Source organism: Ictalurus punctatus, chromosome 18 (genome assembly GCF_001660625.3).
Source record: "Ictalurus punctatus breed USDA103 chromosome 18, Coco_2.0, whole genome shotgun sequence".
NCBI lineage: Eukaryota > Metazoa > Chordata > Actinopteri > Siluriformes > Ictaluridae > Ictalurus > Ictalurus punctatus.
Window position 1 is genome coordinate 23,772,083 of NC_030433.2, and position 19,796 is coordinate 23,791,878.

The 19,796-nt window shown below is 44.8% G+C and overlaps 1 protein-coding gene across 4 annotated transcripts in view; it reads right to left on the bottom strand.

Annotated features, from left to right (window-relative positions):
* The window catches only part of plrdgb (PITP-less RdgB-like protein), a 62,407-nt gene extending 49,719 nt beyond the window's left edge, over positions 1-12,688 (bottom strand). The window contains exon 1 of one of the 4 annotated variants that reach the window (XM_017493259.3): positions 12,474-12,688. In XM_017493259.3, coding sequence (XP_017348748.2) covers positions 12,474-12,498 — 25 coding nt within the window. In that variant the 5' untranslated portion in view covers positions 12,499-12,688. Of the gene's footprint in view, positions 1-2,617; positions 3,068-12,473 lie in introns of those variants that run through there. The other 3 variants (XM_017493260.3, XM_053687811.1, XM_053687812.1) reach the window with 3 other exon arrangements.
* Positions 12,689-19,796: the final 7,108 nt, after the last annotated feature.

Below are 19,796 nucleotides of genomic sequence, written 5' to 3' on the forward strand. Positions count from 1 at the left end.
TAACTCAACTCACGTCCAAAATCAGTCGACAAAAACCTTTCTGCACTTCAGTATTCAGCACTGAGTAGTTTTTCAGCGCTGTTATTCTGTATCAGGTATTACACACAGCCTGTCAGGCTGCCTACGTTTAAAAATCAACCCTCTGCGCTAATGACATTTCTGTAATCACTTAAAAGCCTGACGCTAGAGCAGCGGGGCGCTGGGATAAACGCAAGAGGAAGCAGCGGGAGCGCGAGCGCGCGCTCTTTTTTATCAGCCGGAAACCGTGTGCACATATTTTAGAGTCTGTTCACTGTGTTAAAGACTGACGCATGGAAAGTTGACTTAGCATGACTGTTTAGCTGTCGTGAGTTAAACGAGCTGGAATTGGGATTTACTCGATGGGAACCGTATCACATTTTCAACAACATCCTGTCACAAATATCTGGAGAATTTGATTTTGACTTTCTGATCTTGGGAAAAAGTGCACGTCATGTCATGTTGCAGTTCCTAAGAATAAACTTCATCTCCCTCTACGTCTTAACTGCAACAGATAAGCCGTGGCTCTTTCCCCGAGCGCCTCGCGGTTACCGTAAAGCCCGTGTACACACACACTCCGGTTTCGGACACAGTGGGCGTGAACACGCCGACCTGCACCGGAGAGCGAACAGCGCTTTTCCTCCTCCTGATCGCTCTCTGATCAGCATCACCGCTAACGGGATTCCTAACGTGTTCGATTTGACACGTGTCTAATGTTAAGCTAAGTTGAAAATACACTGATGGGATTTATTTCACGTTAATGAACTCACAATGTTCTTTGTTTACTGTGACAGAAATAAATAAAGAAAGAAAGAAAGAAAGAAAGAAATAAACAAACAAACAAAAACAAACTAGCTAAAACTAGCTGAACAAAGAGACAAACATTGTTTTTTCAAACAAAGAACGAAAGCTTTTCCCACTAAGTAGGTGTGCTACTCTTTTCTTCAAAGAAAGAAAGGAAGCTTTTTCATCTAACAAAGAAACAAACAAATAAAAACAAACATGCGTAAAGGATAATGTGCATTGAACAAATAACTATGGTTATATGAGAGAGAGAGAGAGAGAGAGAGGGAGAGAGGGAGAGAGAGAGAGAGAGAGGGGGGGGAGAGAGAGAGAGAGAGAGAGAGAGAGAGAGAGAGAGAGAGGGAGAGAGAGAGAGAGAGAGAGAGAGAGAGGGAGAGGGAGAGAGGGAGAGAGAGAGAGAGAGAGGGGGGGGGGAGAGAGAGAGAGAGAGAGAGAGAGAGAGAGAGAGAGAGAGAGAGAGGGAGAGAGAGAGAGAGGGAGAGAGAGAGAGAGAGAGAGAGAGGGAGAGAGAGGGAGAGAGAGAGGGAGGGAGAGAGAGAGAGAGAGAGAGAGAGGGAGGGAGAGAGAGAGAGAGAGAGGGAGGGAGAGAGAGAGAGAGAGAGAGAGAGAGAGAGAGGGAGGGAGAGAGAGAGAGGGAGAGAGAGAGAGAGGGAGAGAGAGAGAGAGAGAGGGAGAGAGAGGGAGAGAGAGAGAGAGAGAGAGAGAGGAAGAGAGAGAGAGGGAGAGAGAGAGAGAGGGAGAGAGAGGGAGAGAGAGAGGGAGGGAGAGAGAGAGAGAGAGAGAGAGAGAGAGAGGGAGAGAGAGAGAGAGAGAGAGAGAGAGAGAGAGAGGGAGAGAGAGAGAGGGAGAGAGAGAGAGAGGGAGAGAGAGAGAGAGAGAGAGAGAGAGAGAGAGGGAGAGAGAGAGAGAGGGAGAGAAAGGGAGGGAGAGAGAGAGAGAGAGAGAGAGAGAGAGAGAGAGAGGGAGGGAGAGAGAGAGAGAGAGAGAGAGAGAGAGAGAGAGGGAGAGAGAGAGAGAGGGAGAGAGAGGGAGAGAGAGAGGGAGGGAGAGAGAGAGAGAGAGAGAGAGAGGGAGGGAGAGAGAGAGAGAGAGAGAGAGAGAGAGAGAGGGAGAGAGAGAGAGGGAGAGAGAGAGAGAGAGGGAGAGAGAGAGAGAGGGAGAGAGAGGGAGGGAGAGAGAGAGAGAGGGAGAGAGAGAGAGAGAGAGGGAGAGAGAGAGAGGGAGAGAGAGAGGGAGGGAGAGAGAGAGAGAGAGAGAGAGAGGGAGGGAGAGAGAGAGAGAGAGAGAGAGAGAGAGAGAGAGAGAGAGAGAGAGAGACGCACAAACAAACTAAAAGGAACAAGCAGACGGAGTTTTCCAGTCAGTGTTTCACTACATGGCGCTCGTCCGTCTCACTCTGAGTGTTAATCACAGATCCAGTTCAGGATTTCAACGATGAATGCTTTTCTTCACATAATTATAATTACACTAATTACACAACAATCATAATAATGCACATAATGCACACACACACACACACACACACACACACAGACACACGCACACACACACAGACACACGCACACACACACATTTTCCCATTTTCACACGGTACATCCTGTGCTTTTAAAATCTCACTTCAGCTAATTGGTCAAAAAGTCACAAAATATTTACAGAAGTGACGAGGGGAAGAGAGAAGAGGTAGTGTGTGTGTGTGTGTGTGTGTGTGTGTGTGTGTGTGTGTGTGTGTGTTTGGGGGGGGGGGGGGGGTTAACTACACTATCAGATGACCAGAATTAACATAAATATTAGTCACCTCTTATTTAATTAGGAATTCCAGGAAGGCTGCGCCGTTCCTCATACTGCTGAGGCGGCGTTCTCCTTCTGTTGTCTTGCTGCAGCTCCCTCAGGAACCCCCGCTCTTATCACTGCCTGCACCTGTCTCTGATTATTCGCCTTGTTTTGTCCCAGCAGTCTGTATAAAGTCCCTGGTTTATCTGTGCGCAGTCTGGCGTGTGAGCTTCCGGGCGGTGTTTCCATCCTTTCCGGCACCTCCCGTTCGCCTAAGGTTTTCCGAGACGCCGGTTCCGCTGCTAGCTAGCTGATCCACCTGCATACGTAGCCAGCGAAGCCATCGCACAGACCAAACTTCCTTCGTTTCCTTCGTCTTAGCCAGATAACCAGTCTCCTTTGTCTCCGTTTACGGATTTGTTCCGGTTTGCGTTCTTTAATCGTTAACATTTTACACCGTGACATCGTTTATAGTTCTTTAACGAATCTAATTCCGATATGAAACGACTGGATTGGACAAGATTTTTATCGAGTCCATGGTTTTAAGTGAAACACATAGGTGACTGAAACTTTACAGCGTAATTATATACCTCCTTATGTGTACATTTACACAAACTCTGGAGCTCTCGCAGGATACGAATGGGTTTTTTTTTTTACGACTAAATAAAAAAAAAATTCCGACTAAATTAAAAAAACGACTAAATCTGTGTGCGCTCGAGGTTCGACGTGTTGTGCGTTTCGAGATGCTTTTCTGCTCGCTGTGGCTGTAAACAGTGCTGATTTCCTGTGTCTCAACTGAACAGCCAATCGTATCGGTCGTAATTTATGGCTTCGTGTTGGCTCGATTTCTTCCGTCGTTATTTTTTTTAGCTTTAGCACAGATATTCCTCTCGCTGATGCCGTCGCGTTGACTAATTCCACTGTCTGCAACTGAAATAAATAAGCGGTCGGAACTCGACGGCGTGATCCTGTCTAACATCGCGTCTTAAATATGTTGGTATCCAGCGTGTTCTGCTGATGCGCGTATGCTAATGGCTACGTTCACACGGACGGCGGTGATCTGATTACTGACCTTATTCTGAATAAGACAGTATTCTGATTAAGGCGTTTACGTGAGTCGCTTTTAGAATGTTCCTTTCACGTTCCCGTTTTACGTGTTATAGAACAGAGATCGATTAACGCCACACGTCATCACGTCACGGCGCCACGCCGTCCGACGTCCCTCCGGGATTTCACGTACCGACATAGAGTTGGTCGTCGTTATGGGACCGCATACAGTTTCGGGTGTTTATTTTTGTAATTTTCCGAAAGCTTCAGACGCGGTTAATTATGATTATTATTACTGAAAGGAGTTCGCGCTGCAGAAAATATCATTAAGAGTAACCGAAACGGCTGTCCGATACGACACGTGTAACGCTCCAGCCTGCTAGTTCAGACCATGGATACAGACCGGAGGAGCGTTTCTTGGTCACTTGCGTGTACGTTAAATTCCCCAGTGTACTGCAGCTCGGGCATGTCCGTGCCCTCGAGATGTTCACCCTGATCGATGTGATGGGAAAAAAACCACAAATCTGTCCGATCGACTCCGAGCGCGGTTCTATTAGAAGAGACAGATGTGCGCCTGAACAAATACAGTTTGCTCTCACAAATCCCTGCATCTGTCTTCTACACTGTACATCACGGCGTGCTTTACAGCAGACAGCGGTATGGCAGACGCTGCCAGATGTGCCAGATGTGGCAGGTACGGCAGACGCGAAAGGATGATATGTGCTGCTTCTGTGTGACGAGCTACAGCTCGGCCATAAAGCATGTTCACTGCAGGCCTGTAGAGCGAACGTAGCGTCGTCCGGGTTACTACGTACGTTTTCTCTTTAACGAGGACCGTAAGCGGCACGCTGATCTATGGAGAACGTAAACCCAAATCTCACTCGGTCCTGCCTTTATATACACGTCTTTATATGGTCTGCCGTGTGCGCGCGTGTCTATTTGACCGTTTCGCGTTTCTGTTCGAGTTCTCCATTGAACGCCGTCCTAATACAGGCGAGACATTCCACACCTCTCGCAGCATACAGTCAGCCCACGATAACAAGTAGTGCTGTATTACTAACGCACCAGAAGCTGCCTCGCTCTCACTTCACGATCCTCAGAACGCCTACAGACTCGCCGGCCACTTTATTAGGAACGGACCCCTGTCTGACGGGACCGGACCCCGGTGTGGATTTCTGCTCCCGGGGCCCATCCACAAGCCTCGGTACATTCCGAGACGCTGTTCTTTTCTGCTCAGCACGGTTATTAAGAGTTACCGTAGCCTTCCGGTCAGTTTGAACCATTCTCCTCTCTCTGACCGCGCTCGTCATCGAGGCGTTTCCGCCGTTAGAACCGCTGCTCAGCGAATGTTTTATTTTTTGGATTATTTTTTATTACTGTTCGTGCCGTGCTGGAGATCCGAAATACTCGAACTGGCAGCGACAACCATAGGGATAACTGCACGAATGAGCCGATGTACAGGTGTTCCTACCAGAAGGACTACCGTTTTGAAGGTACTCATTTAGTTCTCTCCATCTCGGTGAGTAAAAGCAGTGGAATAAGACAGCTTCATGGCTGTGTTTTGGTGTGAATTTGCATTTGGATTTATCGAAGTCTCTCTTCTCACAAAGCACCTGCTGCAATACAGCTAGAGTTTCGCACGGATCTCGGGATAAACTGCATTTATTCCCCACTCCACTGCTCTCCTTCAGTGGAACGTCATGCAAAACGCCGTCTGGAACGGAAAAGGAGTCCCGATTCATCGCGCAGGGCCATGACGCTGATCAGAGCATCGTCCCGTCCTTCATTCTACTCTTTCCGGTGGAGCCTGACGCGGTGCATCTTTCCGCCAGCTCCCTTGGGGGTAGATGGGGGGGATTGTGAAGTCATTAGTGCCTGTACCTTTTCCAAGCTGTTCTGTCTCCAAGTGTCACATTATCTACGTTCAATCACCTTGTGCAGCCTGCCAGCTGGAGTGGAAGCAACGTGTATATAGAAATGAGCTCTTCAGGTCCGCAAGCGCGAGACTCAGAGGTATGAATTTTGGATAAACTCCCACAGCTCCAGACTAAGCACTGGTGGAGGACATGAAGGGGGGGGGGGTTGGGGTTGTGTTCTGCTAACTGCAAAGAAAACCCTAGTTAGGACTTTACCTGACTCTTATTCCGGGGTCAAAATAAGGCTGCACTCAGTGTGAAGGTAATTAGACGGGAACATGATTTTGTTGTTTTGGCTTTACACTCTTGGACAATGTGGAAATCAAGAGTCGAAGAAAGACGCAGCTAAACCGGGCGTTTTTGGCCGCGACGATCAAACGGAACGCTAACTACGGCAGTTTAAAGTGCGGAGATTCGTTTCTATGACCGTCAGTAAAGGACGTGTAGGAATTTTTCGAGAGATCAGGGCTGGAGAAATAATTCACTGATTAGTTAGAGCGTTTGAAAGTGGAAGTTCCGATGTGCTCATGTTTTCATCGCCCGGAAACCTAATTAACTAGGCTAAAAATGTAGCTAACGCATTTACTCCCAGGTAGTTAGATAGTTATACAGCATTAACACGGACTAAGAGTATCCCACGGCGGCGTAACACCCTCGGAGGAAGCGCTATCCGCCCTCTTCCACATACACGAGCTCACAGGCGCCGCCGACTGGCTAGTGTCTCAGTCCACAGCTTCCACCCGGACGATCTTGCTCTCCTGATCTCACGCTCTCTCGACAGCAGGGTGAACAGTGAACAATTCTGCCAACAAAACCACATTACACCACATTAAGCTGCACTGAAGTCTTGGCAGGATATATCCCGGGACGATAAACAGCATCTGGTAATGTTTACAGATCATAAGCCAACCAATTACCAAACAGATTCGTCCTAAATTTTCACATCAAATTCAGTTCGTTCCGTCAGTTTTGATCTCCTGGAACGTTGGGGCTGTGTATAAAAATGGATGATGTTTTTTTTTTTTTTTTCATAATGTTACCAAATTTCTTTCAAGTAAGGGTTACCAAAAATAGATGAATAACCTCATGTGGAAGCTCAAGGATCTTTCTTTCTGTTACTTACTCTTGTCTTGTACATCTGTGCCGCGGGGTGTACCTGTCATCTGCCGGGCGTCTGTAGCAGACAGACTCTCGGCACTACAGATTCGTCTTTGGAGGGATAATGCACAGACTGGAGAAAAATGTGACGGTGAATCCGTCAGCATGGATTAATGCAGCTATCTGCTGAGAAATCTCTCCCTGCTGTTAGAAGGAAAAAACTTTAATAGTTCACCAGTAGACAATTAACAAACTGTTTCATCAAGGACTAAAGGGTTCTTCAGCTTGACTATTCCAATGCCTTGTATTCACTATACAACCTTTAAGACCCTAACTAACAACTCCCTAACATCTCCCTATCCATGTATTGCACAAAACCACCCCACAAGACCCAGTCGTCCAGCCATCACAAGCCCTTGTCAAAGTCGCTCAGATCCTTACGCTTGCCCATTTTTCCTGCTTCCAACACAACATACTTCGAGAACCGCCTATCCCACCGCTTGGCAGGTGCCAGTGTAACGAGATAATAAACGTTATTCACGTCACCCGTTGGTGGTTTTAATGTTACTGCTGATCAGTGTGAGAGGTTTTGGGCTTGTTAGGTGTGGGTTGCCTTGTGGGTTCTCAAAAGAACATGACAAACGTTTTTGGGGTTTTTTTTTTTTTTGAGAATTACAGTAGCATCGTATATATGAGGAAAAAATGCATTTCTCACATAAGCTATTCACTATTCAGTGCTAGAAAACAAAAGTGTTGGGAAGTGCAGCAAGCACATCGCAAAAACAGAGAGAGATTCTGTAAAAACTACCGTCACACCGTGAGGATTACTGCGCAAATCCGGGGCTTTTTTTGTGTGGTTATAATCTGATCTTTTTGTCTTGTGTTTTCACACAGTAGTGTGAACAGACTCGTAGACTGAAATAACCCCATTTTCCAACATCACATGAATGCGTTATGAACAAAAAATTGCATTTGCAGTACAGTCCAACACTGCAGTAGCAAATAAATAAACAAACCAGCAGCATGAGCTTCGGCTGCCTGCCCGCCTGCCTGTCTGTCTGTCTGCCCATCTGCCTGTCTGTCCGCCTGTCTCTCTACCTGTCTGTCTGTCTACCTGTCTGTCAGCTGCTCATGATCACAACGATAAGGTGAGAAAGGCCAGGTGTTTAGCTTTAGCTGCTGTATCATTACTGGCACTTGTGTGCTGAGATATACTGTATGTGGGCGCAGGAACAAGTCATAACATGCACCTGTGCTGTGAATTATGATAAATAAATTTAAAAAATAAAACACACACACACACACACACACACAAGAATTTCAACAAACAAGAGATTTTTTTTTTGTTCACATAACGTCTGTTCTGATTATATTACATTCCCAGACCTGGCAACCTTTACGTATTTCGCACAGGGGTTCCATAACGTAACATCGGAGTACGCTGGTACGAGTTATCGCTCGGAAAAATACACCAAAAGGGCCGTCTTTATCTCCTCGATCAAACAGGACATGAGCCTAACGACTTATAAATCTACAATGATTTGCGCGAGTGTCTCGAACTCTCCGACATCGACGGATGTCGCATCGGAAGCCCCGCCCCCTGGAAGCCCCGCCCTCTGCTCACATTTTCTCACGGGTCGTCCTCGCTTTCTGTCAAAGTAAACGAAGAATGTTTTGACTACATTAAGGTGAAGTCAAATCTATCGGTGTGTTCGAGTGAGCGAACGCTGCGCGAGTACTGAACACGCTTAACGTCAATCGACTAGATTTATTAGGGATGTTGATGAAATATTTCAGCCAGAACTGATTAAAAATGACACTGGTTTTCTTCCTACATCAGAGTGTCAAATCTAACACTTTAATTATAATTATGAATAGAAAAAGATTTAAAAGCTGGTAGTATTATTATGTCCTGAATCAACCCGAGAACGATGTGAACCAAAAATGGCGTGTCATGGTCCCTAGTCTGGAGTCTGGACCACTAGAGGGCACCCTGACTTTCTAAGCACTCAAATTATCTTATCATTGCATGGTGCGGAAATCTCCAGAACCACGACCAGCGTGTAGCATCCACCTGGATGATAGCGCGCCAGAACGCCAGCTATTGGTGGAGAGGAGAGAGTGACGTAGGTAATTCAGGGATGGAGAGTATCAGGGGGCCATGATAGATAAGGGCCAATTTCACCAGGACAGCATGATTACACCCCTACATGAAGTGTCCTGGGATTTTAAACGACCACAGAGAGACCTCACTTTAACGTCTCACCCAAAGGACGGTAAAGTGTCCCCGCCCAGATTAAGGCCCACACAGACCACATGGTGAGCGCCCCCTTCTGGACTCCCTAATACCACTTCCAGCAGTAACCTTAGTGTTCTCCCATCCAGGTACTGACCAGACTCCACCCTGCTTAGTATGAAACCAGGCAAGAGCTGCAGGGTGATATCGCGCTGCCTCACTGATATGTTCTCTATGCTCCACCCTTGGAAAAAGCTTGTTTATCTTTTCCTGTCTGTGTATTTTCTGACCAATAAAAGAGAGCGTTTTACGAGAACGTTTTCAGCTCTACACACCCTTCAGCTAATGTTTTTTTTTTGTTTGTTTGCTTGTTTGTTTTTTAAACACAACCAAACCAAAAGAAGCAGAAGTATCCTGTAGGTGTGAAAGCTGTCTGGAAAATGCAATCTCCATTTACGTCGTCAAATCATTTGTTTTTGTAGACGAGAGCAATCAAACGTCTTGGTCTTTTCGTCCAAACAGAACAAAGGCTTCAGACGGTCCAGCTGTCCTCTCATGAGTAACCTCACTAACAAGTGCATCATAAATAACAGACATCCGTAGAGACACAGACAGCCTTTATTTGTTCTCTCGTCACTTCCTACCTCGACGTTTGGATAGAAGGAAATAAACTTTTATGCGACTTTCCGATCTACACGTCCGACGGAATCAAGCCTGGACTCTGATTTCGGATTTAACACTGAGCACATGCCAATGTTATGCTCAAGCGAGCTCACGGTTTTAGACTATTTCTATTTTTACGGCTAGGTTTATGACTTTTCAATGTTTAAAGGCCCTTCAGTGAGGCCTGCATTCCAAGATTAGTCATGTTTAAAGCTCGGCAAATCACGGCGCAGTGATAAGTCCCAGACGTGCGGACACCTCGACAACAGTTTGATTAAAAACCCAGTCGAGTCGCTACAGGAAATCACCATAATCTGCATTTTTATCAGGAGCTGTACGTACTGAGCTGTACTTACTGACTCGGATGCTAATTAAGGGTGAAATAGTAAAGTACCTCACGTGGTTAAACATGCAATTGCCCTCAGTGCTAGTGAGGACCATCAACTGACTGTATTAGCTAAATCAATGCTATACCACACCTAAAATGAACCTTAATGTCAACTTCCATAAACTAAAAGGAAATATTTCCGTTCTTTTAGTTGTTTCTTTTAAAATAAAGGCTGCTTTTTGGTTTAGAAAAAAAAAAAAAAAAATCTGTTTACCTTGTGGGGACCGGACAAATGTCCCCATAAGGTGAAAACTGTCCTGTCCTTGTAAACAAAACATAATAACCGAAAAACTGGAGCTGTAAACATTTTCCCCGAATAATTATCGACGTATCGTAAATATTTACATTTTTATTTCACTTTCCTTTACTATTTCAGTACATTTAGAGGAATCAGCAGCTACGCTATATAAAAACACCGACACGGTGTTTGCTCTCGCGTCTGATTATACACGATCAGGCTCGAGTGAAACTAGATATACACGTTAATTAAAAGCATTCAAACCCATCTGCCAGGCGCAGGGGCACGTTTTTTTGATGTTCCGACGTGCCGCTATGAGATGATCCGATACGTCTATAGACGGTTCTGCCGCAACACTCGACGCTATTCTTCACTTCTGATTACAGAACTCTCTCAGAGATCTGGAGCATGAAGCGTCAAAACAATCCATGATGCATGTTCATACCTGGAATAGTGTCTCACATCTGTGTTTTATCATAGTATCAGGTCTAAAAAGGTCAAAGCGATAACGCACGCTCTCAGGAGGTGCCGAGATCTTCTCGGAGTTATGTCGTAGATGTCCGAGTTGAGATCTTCGGAATCGTTATCATGATTCGAAATCATTAAACTCCAACGATTTTTCCCCAGACGAGGGATGGTTCGAAAAGGGACGACGCACAGAAAGGCTGCACCATGCACCAACATGGCCGTACCATGTTTTCTGCTCATATCGCAGCAGATGAAGTGGTTTTTTAAAATATCAAATTGTTGACGTAAGAATCGACTTGGTATCGTAGCAGATACAGTGATATAATCAATATATTGATTCGTCGTCTTTTGAAACAAAATCGCATTATATTATCATATCGTAACGGGTTCAGTGGTATGGTCAAATATCGAATCGTTGCCTTGTGAACTGAAATCGTATCATATCGTATCCTGGGGTATCGGGTCTGGAAGATTCAGTGGTAAACGTGATGTATCGAATCGTTGTCTTAGGAACCGAAATTGCTTCGTATCGTATCAGAGCAGACTCGGTGGTATCGCCTGCTATCGAACTGCAGACTTACGAATCGAAATCATATCAGAGCAGATTTAGCGCTTTCATCAAATATTGAATCATTGCCATGGGAACCGAAATCGCATCGTGCCGTTTCATATCGTAGCGGGTTCAGTGGCATCGTAACATACTGAATGGTTGCCTTAGGAACCGAAAGTGCATCGTATCGTATCCTAGCAGATAAAGTGGTATCGTCAAATATCAAATTGTTGACTTGAGAATCAAAGTGGTATCGTAGCAGATTCGGTGGTATGATAAATATATCGATTCGTTGCCTCGCGAACCGAAATCGCACCATATCGTAACAAGTTCAGTGCTATCGTCAGATATCGTATCGTATCGAATTGTACGGAATCGCCTCGTAGCAGATTCGTTATATCGAATCGTTCTCTTAGGAGCCAAAATTGCATCGTATCGTATCGTCAAACATCAAACTGTTGACTGAAGAATCAAAGTTGTTCCGTAGTCCATTCAGTGGTGGGATGAATACATCGATTCGTCGTGCTGTGGAACGAAATCGTATCACATCATCTCGTGGCATCTTCTAATGTCGAAACAAAATGGTAAAAATAAATGAATTCATTTTCTTTCTTTGTTTGTTTCTTTCTTTCTGGTTACACCATCACATCGTCGTCCACCGTCCAACACCAAGGGACACCTACAGGATAACCTCTGGACCACCCATTTTGACATCGGGAGCACTTTAAACTTGTTCGGGTGTAAACGAGGAAATCATAAATGAATTCTAAATCATTTGTCATCACATCTGCAGACCAGAGACAGACATGCACAGGTTGCACAATCCCAGAGGGAGAGGATCTGGAGTCGGATCCTGCATGAAGGTCAGGAGAACTTTCAGAAAGCCAGGTATGAGGGAATATGTGCTGTGATGGTACTGGATGCAGAGTTCCACAGAGCTCCTCTCTCTCTCTCTCTCTCTCTCTCTCTCTCTCTCTCTCTCTCTCTTTGATCCCGACGAGAAATGGACATTTTGTGTCATGTTCCTGTTTGAGAGCCTCTGTAATGAATCGCCTGAACTGGATGAATTGCCTTTTGCTGCCTCAGACACACCTCTTCACGCGGGCTCGGCTGAAATGTCAGTGCGTCACCCCGTGCAACATCGGTGCCCGTAAAACCCGCCGGGGCATTCCAGCAGTCCGCGCCATTAAACACCGATTCTGTCATCGGTGCACGTGAGGCTTTCACTGTGAACGCTTCTGAATGTCTAAACAACAACAACAACAACAACATCTTACCTTTCTCTCGTGTCTCTTTCGCCATCCCTCTGTGTGTGAGTGTGTGTGTGTGTGTGTGTTTGCGCGCGCGCGAGTGTGTGTGTGTGTGTGTGTGTTTGTGCGCGCGCGCGTGTATGTGTGTATCAAGAAAGTGTCCCTGGTTCTCGTGCCCAGTCGGAGCGCGCGCCTGTCAGTGCAACACTTTCGCGCCCACCAAAAAAAAAAAAACCCTCAGCTGTTTCCTCAGTCTCAGGTAACATCGAAAGTTAATGACACACACACACACACACACACACACACACATACACCAGATGCTCTGCGCGCAACTACGCGTGACCAATCAGATGCGCCGAGGCCGCGGCTTTCTCCAATCACCTTCCAGGTCCGATTCTCATCAACCAATCAGCGTTCGCTGGAGGCTCGGTCTCTCACTCCTGACAGAACTCTGAAGCCAGACGACCGACTCTCAGTCTCGCGCCGTTGTGTTGCGGGTCAAAATGACCTGTTATCATTAAACTTTACCTACTTGACTCATTTTCCCTACTGAACACGAAAAACCCGACCAATTTAGTTTGCTACACAGGTGACACAGGTGACACAGGTTGTGTTCGGGTTATTCTGATGACTAAAAGTGACACCATTGACAGAAACGGCCTTTTATTTTATTTTTTATTTTTTTAAAAAGGGGGGGGGGGGGGGGGGTGAATTCACTCTGTACGCCTACATGTTACCTTCATGTCTAATTTGCACTTACACCTGATTACACACACCTGGACATTTGAGATGGTTTTGTGAGAATGTCCAGTGGCGAGGACTGTGAACGAGGACTGTAACGCCATGCGGAAACAAACAAGTCTTCCTAGCTCACAAAAGAACTGACCACAACCAACAAACACGGCGTAAACGTTAACATAAAAACTTAATTTAACGATTCTTATTATTTAGAAGTGTAACATTGGCTATTAGCTAACAAATAGCTAATGATATTGAATTTGTAACAGTTACGTCATAAGATCTAGCCCTTTGAATTAAAAGATAAAGAGAGAAAAGTGGTCATGTGATCGCATTTGATTGTGGAGAGCCTGTGCCATTACCAAAATGGGAATCGTCTGTACGTGTGAAGTGCCCGGTAGGCAGATAACTCCTGATCGAAATGACCGACACATGCCAATGGTATAACTTCTAAAAACAACACGATATCCCCAGGCCTCTGCGATCTACAGTGCCTGAGAAAGAGGCTGCAGAAAACGGGCATTTTAGCCGACTCTGGAGCTCTATTTCTATCTAAAATGACATTTCAAGCACTGCCACAGGCCTCGTTATGTTTCATTTGATCAGTTTAAAAGTCCCCAGTTCATAGACTTTGTTTATTCAAGCAATACTTTTTTTTTTTTTTTTTTTTGGAGAACCGGACCACAGTATTACTGGAGCCCGGCCGAGGCGCCGACCTAGGTGCACTCTACTTGGCTTGCCTTCTCACCTCACCCTCACTGTAAACGAATGCTTGTGGACCAGTACTCAGCAGCAACAACCACTACTAGTGCTAGTTTGAAGCCATATAGTCATATAGAGCCAGAAAATATGCAAATACAATTTTTATATATTGTTTCCCGTTTTGGACGCCATACTGGAAACACCATGTACAGCGCAAATAGTATAAATGACAACTCCACGAGTACACTCTCTATATACTTTAAGTCTATGATGTAGGCTAACGTTATGTTAGCTGTGGCTTTTTTAGTAGAGAGCAAACAACTGTTGCTAATGTGTGTGCCTCAGGGCTGGGATGCTATAAAAAGTGTCATTTATGATGGATACTAATTAGTATTTTGCCCCTCACTACTAGATTGTCACCCCAAGAAAATCACTGGGTTTAACCTGCCTGCCCCCCCCCCCCTGCCCCCCACAACCCCACACCCCTGGCCACACCCCTGTTTGCCTATCTTTACTGCTCCCCAAAAACATAGATCTATTCAAATTCATTTATTCCATATATTATTATAAGCCTCAGCTGCCCAGTGATAATAGGACTTATGTACAGTACACTCATTGCGAACAGAACCCAAGGGTTAAAAAGTGCCTGGAATATCGATCAAGCCTTCTTTCTTTTCTTTTTAAACCAAATCGATGAATGTATTTGTTACTAATGCATTCTGATCTTAAAAACGACTTCTTAAATCTGTGAAGTCCTCTCACCAAGCATACCAGCCACTGAAACCTAATTAGACTAATTGATTTACAGGCGCAGATCTCTTTGAAGCAGTGCAGATGCCCGAGTCATTTATTGTTAATAAAATCACATGGTGATAAAGTCTAAGTGTAAGTGGTGTGAGAGCTAGCAACAGCAAAGAAAACCACATATGCAGAGAAAAGGGCACCATAGCAACTGTAGACTTAGAAATGCTTTTGAAGTGCGAAAGAATGACATAAACAGGCCATTTCTTGCGCCAAGGAGCGATCCGTGGCAACCTAAAATAGTAGTCTGAGCCAAGGACCTTGGATGCAGGAGACACAAAAGCAGATGACCCCAGGCGTATCCTCTCCTATCGTCTCAGCAGTTAATGCTCATTGATTTGAGTCAGCACAGCACTAAAAATTTCAGCTCAATCTGAGCTCTGGTACTCTCTTGCGTCACTCCGATGAGACGTCAGTGTGACACAAGATAGCAAATGTCAGCCTGATGTCTGTGCGAAGTGAGTGGCCAAAAATCCTTGTTTCGACAGGTCCTCGAGGACCAGAACTGAAATCTGAATGATCTAGCAATCCAAAGTTTTTAGGAAAGCAAGAATAAAGCATTAAATTATTATTATTATTATTATTATTATTATTATTATTATTATTATTATCCTGAGCATGATTCTATTGAATACAAGGACAGTTAATCCCGCTTACCCTTACAGACGTGGCGTTACCACTCCATGTCTATGATGGTTGAAAACTGATCTTTTGGGAATTTATCATAGGAATAAGAGTGTTAAGATACTTTCAGACTACATGAAGGTGAAAGCTGCCTCTCGGAGATATCTGTTCCACATGGTCAATTTGGTGAAATTAAAGGACAGAAGATCTAATAAAAATGGTTGAAAGATTGCTAGTCTTGACAGACCTGGGATACACTGCGAGTTCCTATCGCAGTCTTCTCTTCCTTCCTTCCTTCACATCCCTCAGGAAACATCAGGTGTCCGGTAGTTTCCTTTTCTGTTTTGCCACCAGTTCGACTGACCACATTTTTAGAAACTAAGTAACAGGGTTACCGATTTATTTCATCTGTTCATCTTCAGTAATCGCTTTATCCTGGTCAGGATCATAGTGGAACCAAAGCCTTTTCCAGGAACACTGGGTCAAGGTGGGACACCATGGAGACACACTTTCACACCTAGGGGAAATTTAGCATAGACAATCCATGTGCTGGCATATTTTTGGGAGCTGGGAGCAAACCTGAGTTCCTGGAAGGAACCCACGCAGACAAAGGGAGCACACACAAGCTCCACAAAGCTCAGGATCTATACGAGGAACCCTTGAGCTACAGTATGAGGCGGCGACGCTACCCGTTGCGCTGTCTGGTTACCGATTTCTTGCTTTAAAATTAGTGCTAGATCAGGGGTGTCCAATCTTATCCGGAACGTTCCGGTGTGGGTGCAGGTTTTTATTCCATTTCGAGCAGGAGCCACACCTGATTCTACCGGTTTAATCAGTTGATCTTGGCTTTCAATAGACTCAGGTGAGGCTTCCGCTCGGTCGGAATGAAAACCCGCACCCACGCCAGCCCTTTACGGATAAGATTGGACACCTCTGACTTAGACGTGTGCATTTCTATACGTTTGCAGTAAATGATAGGCTCACCAACCAATGGTGTTCAAATCCCAGAGGAGCTTTAAACCTGTACATGTCACAAACATAATATCCTTATCTCCCTCGTACAACTTCCATTCTTTTCATCAGCAGTAACCTCCAAATTTCGCCTTTTTTTTAATGAGCCAGTGCCGTCTGATACGCTTGCATTCGCTTGTGTAGAGCTGTTATTTTGGGTGATACTTCTAGCATAGCGATTCTTGCTGCACTTCCACCTCCTACATGTCCCGCGAGAGACGAGAACAAAAAGTTGCAGAAGGCAATTGACTTTCCAAACCATCCCCGGTGACCTAGTTTATGAATAAAATATATTTGTCTCTTTTTGTGTGTGTGGGCGTGTGTGTGTGTGTGTGTGTGAGTGTTGGTACAAGTGAACATCTTGTAATGGAAGATTGATGTGAAGCCCGGAGGTGTCTGGGAAGGTTGTGTATGTGTGTATGTTGTTTTTCATGCCGGATCACATACCACTCACTCCCTGCTGATGACCAAGTACAAGTGAATCTCATTCCTCGAGGCATGTCATGCATACTTTTTCATTTATTTATTTATTTGTTCTGCAATCCACCCACACAAAGATCAAAACACGGCACTCATAAACCACACAAACTACCGTGAAGGAATTGCAATTAGTTTAAGGCTGCATTAACAGTCATAGCCGACTGCGATCATTAGAACTCATCCCACACACTCGGAGAGAAAAATACAACACCGAACTGTACTTCCTAGGTCTCGGGGGTTGTACCGTCAATGTTGTGTGTACCGTTTACATTTTAATGTGAATCTAGTGGACCTTTAGAAATGATTTAAGGACCAGTCTTGTACCAATAATTACCTTTAAAAGGTATAATACACGCAACTTTTCAGGTAAAAGACACACTGAACATACGAAAGGGTACCATCCAGTATCAAGTGATGGTACTTACATTTATCTCATCCATCTCTGAGCAGTTGAGGGTTAAGGACCTTGCTCAAGGGCCCAAGAGTGTCAGCTTGGCGGTGAAGGGGTTGAACTCATGACCCATCAGTAGGCCAACGTCTTAACCACTGCGCTACCACTGCTTTATTATGGTGTAAATTCATGTCATTGTAGGACTGGTGTATAGATGACTGGAAATACTACTATTGACCTATAAACCGCCGAATGGTCTCGCACCGCAGTACCTGATTGCACTTTTGGTCTTTTATGGGCGGCTGTGGCTCAGGTGGTAGAGCAGGTTGTCTACTAATCGTAGGGTTGGCGGTTCGATTTCACGTGTCGAAGCGTCCTCAGGGTCGTTGGACGAGACACTGAACTCCAAGTTGCTCCTGATGGCAAGCTAGATCGTTGCATGGCAGCTTGTATTCCGCCATGCCTACTTCGATCAAAAGGTACAGGCTGTTTGTTGGTACCTTGATCTTAGCAAGATTATTGGTCCTTACTCTTGAGTTGAACAGCAGAAATAGAATTAGCTCTCTCCTTTCTGGATCGCAAGTTCGAATCTCGACGACGTCGCAGCCATCCGTCGAGCCAAGGGAACAAAATTGGCCGTGCTCTCTGCATGGGTGGGATGGCATACTGTCTCTCACACTAGTTAATCAGAGAGGTCATGTATGCGGAAGAGGGTAAATAGCGCTTTCCTCCGAGCGCGTTGCATCGCAAGCGCGTATTATCCTGCTGTAAGATAGCAGAGATCTGGCTGGTGGGTAAGAACTGGGGAGAAAATTCTGTTCAGTATTGTCAAAAGACATGTAATATTTTAGTACTTTAATATCAAAAGGATCTAGAGGTAATGTATTTAGGTTGTTAGCATGACAAGACCAACCAGATAGCTCAACAGCTCACACAGTGACAGGAAATAGCCAAAAAAAAAAAAAACACACACACACACACACACACACACACACAAAACAAGTCCTTTGATCATCAGCATGATCACAAGAGGAATCATGTGCAGCACAGACAATGTCCGTGCTGTGATCAAGAACGTAGATGGTTCTGGAAAGGAAAAGCAATAACACAAAATGAACGGAATGATAAACTTATGTATAAAAAATTTTAAAAATTAAAACACCAGATGACACACAAGCGTAAGTGTGAGAGGGGACAGGAAGCCATATTGCGTATGTGTAGGTAAAAAAAGAATCTTTTCAGAAAACCACCTATACCAGACCTCATCTATGAAAGCATCAGCGCAGTGTTGACGTCAAAAGCTTCCTCTACCTTTCTCCCTTCCTCTCTCTCTCTCTCTCTCTCTCTCTCTCTCTCTCTCTCTCTCTCTGTGTTCAGCCTGATGCTATATTTAGGCTCTCATCAGTACCGAGCAAAAGGTTGGATGGCTGTTCTCAGTATTTTTTTTTAATTATCCATATTCACAGGCGAGTAATCCACAGTGAAGCCCAGTGCTCTGGTTCAGGTCTGAGCACCAAACAAATTAGTGTCATCAATTTTTTTTTTTCTAGCAGTGCGATACAAAAGCGATTCATATTAAACAGAAATCATTCAACTTTGAAGATTAATTTAGCTGGAGAATATTAATTTGAAAATATTAATTAATCACGTAAGTGATTCTGCAGTGTTTTGTTTCTGACCAGGATTAATACATCGGATTTGATTTCTTTTCACGTCTGATTTCACAGGACGGTTTGGATCACACTTGTGTGTGTATGTGTATGTGATGCTTTCCTACTGTCCATCTCGTACCATTGTGTTAGCATGAGCAAAACACCAGGAAATGTCTTTGGTGAGTCAGCAGACCTGGATCGTTCATAACGAGTGTATAATGAGCCCTTCACTCTTGCCTAATCAACACCCGGGTCAGCCTTCTCATCAAGCTTTATTCTTAATGATATTCCCTGTTGCTCATCAACAATTAATAGTGGCATAGGAAGGTAATCATAAACTGCTTTTAAAGACCCGCTTCACCTTCATCCTCGGGTGCAAGTTTTGATCATAATCCTCAAGTGCATTCATGATGTCGAGAGGGGGGGGGAAATAAAGTTTGAGTAGCATCTCGAGATCTACTTCTGCTCGTTATGAGATTGATTACAAGCGATAACATCTGCGAGCGTTAATTGAGAATTAGCAATTTCAGGTGTAATGATATGGTAATTTAATTTATTTATATCGTTTAAAGAAACTCGAGGCTTGTCAAAGAACTCAAGGATTGTAGTAGAGCAAGCTGAGTAAGAGTGACACCTGGTTCAAATCTTATCACACTTGCTCCCTCTAGTGGAGTCCAGCGGAAATTCTGCGTGTGTTGGATAACGGTGCAAAAACATTCTGAAAATCTGTCCGATATGAAACGTACACCGATCGGCTAGAACATTAAATCCACCTGCGTAATATAGTGTAGGTTGCTGCGTACGGGGCCGCGTAGCCGCAGACCGGTCCGAGTGCCCATGCTGACCCCGGTCCACCGACGAGAGCGTCTACAACGAACACGTGAGCATCAGAGCAGCACCACGGAGCGATGGAAGAAGGCGGCGTGGTCTGATGAATCACGTTTTCCTTTA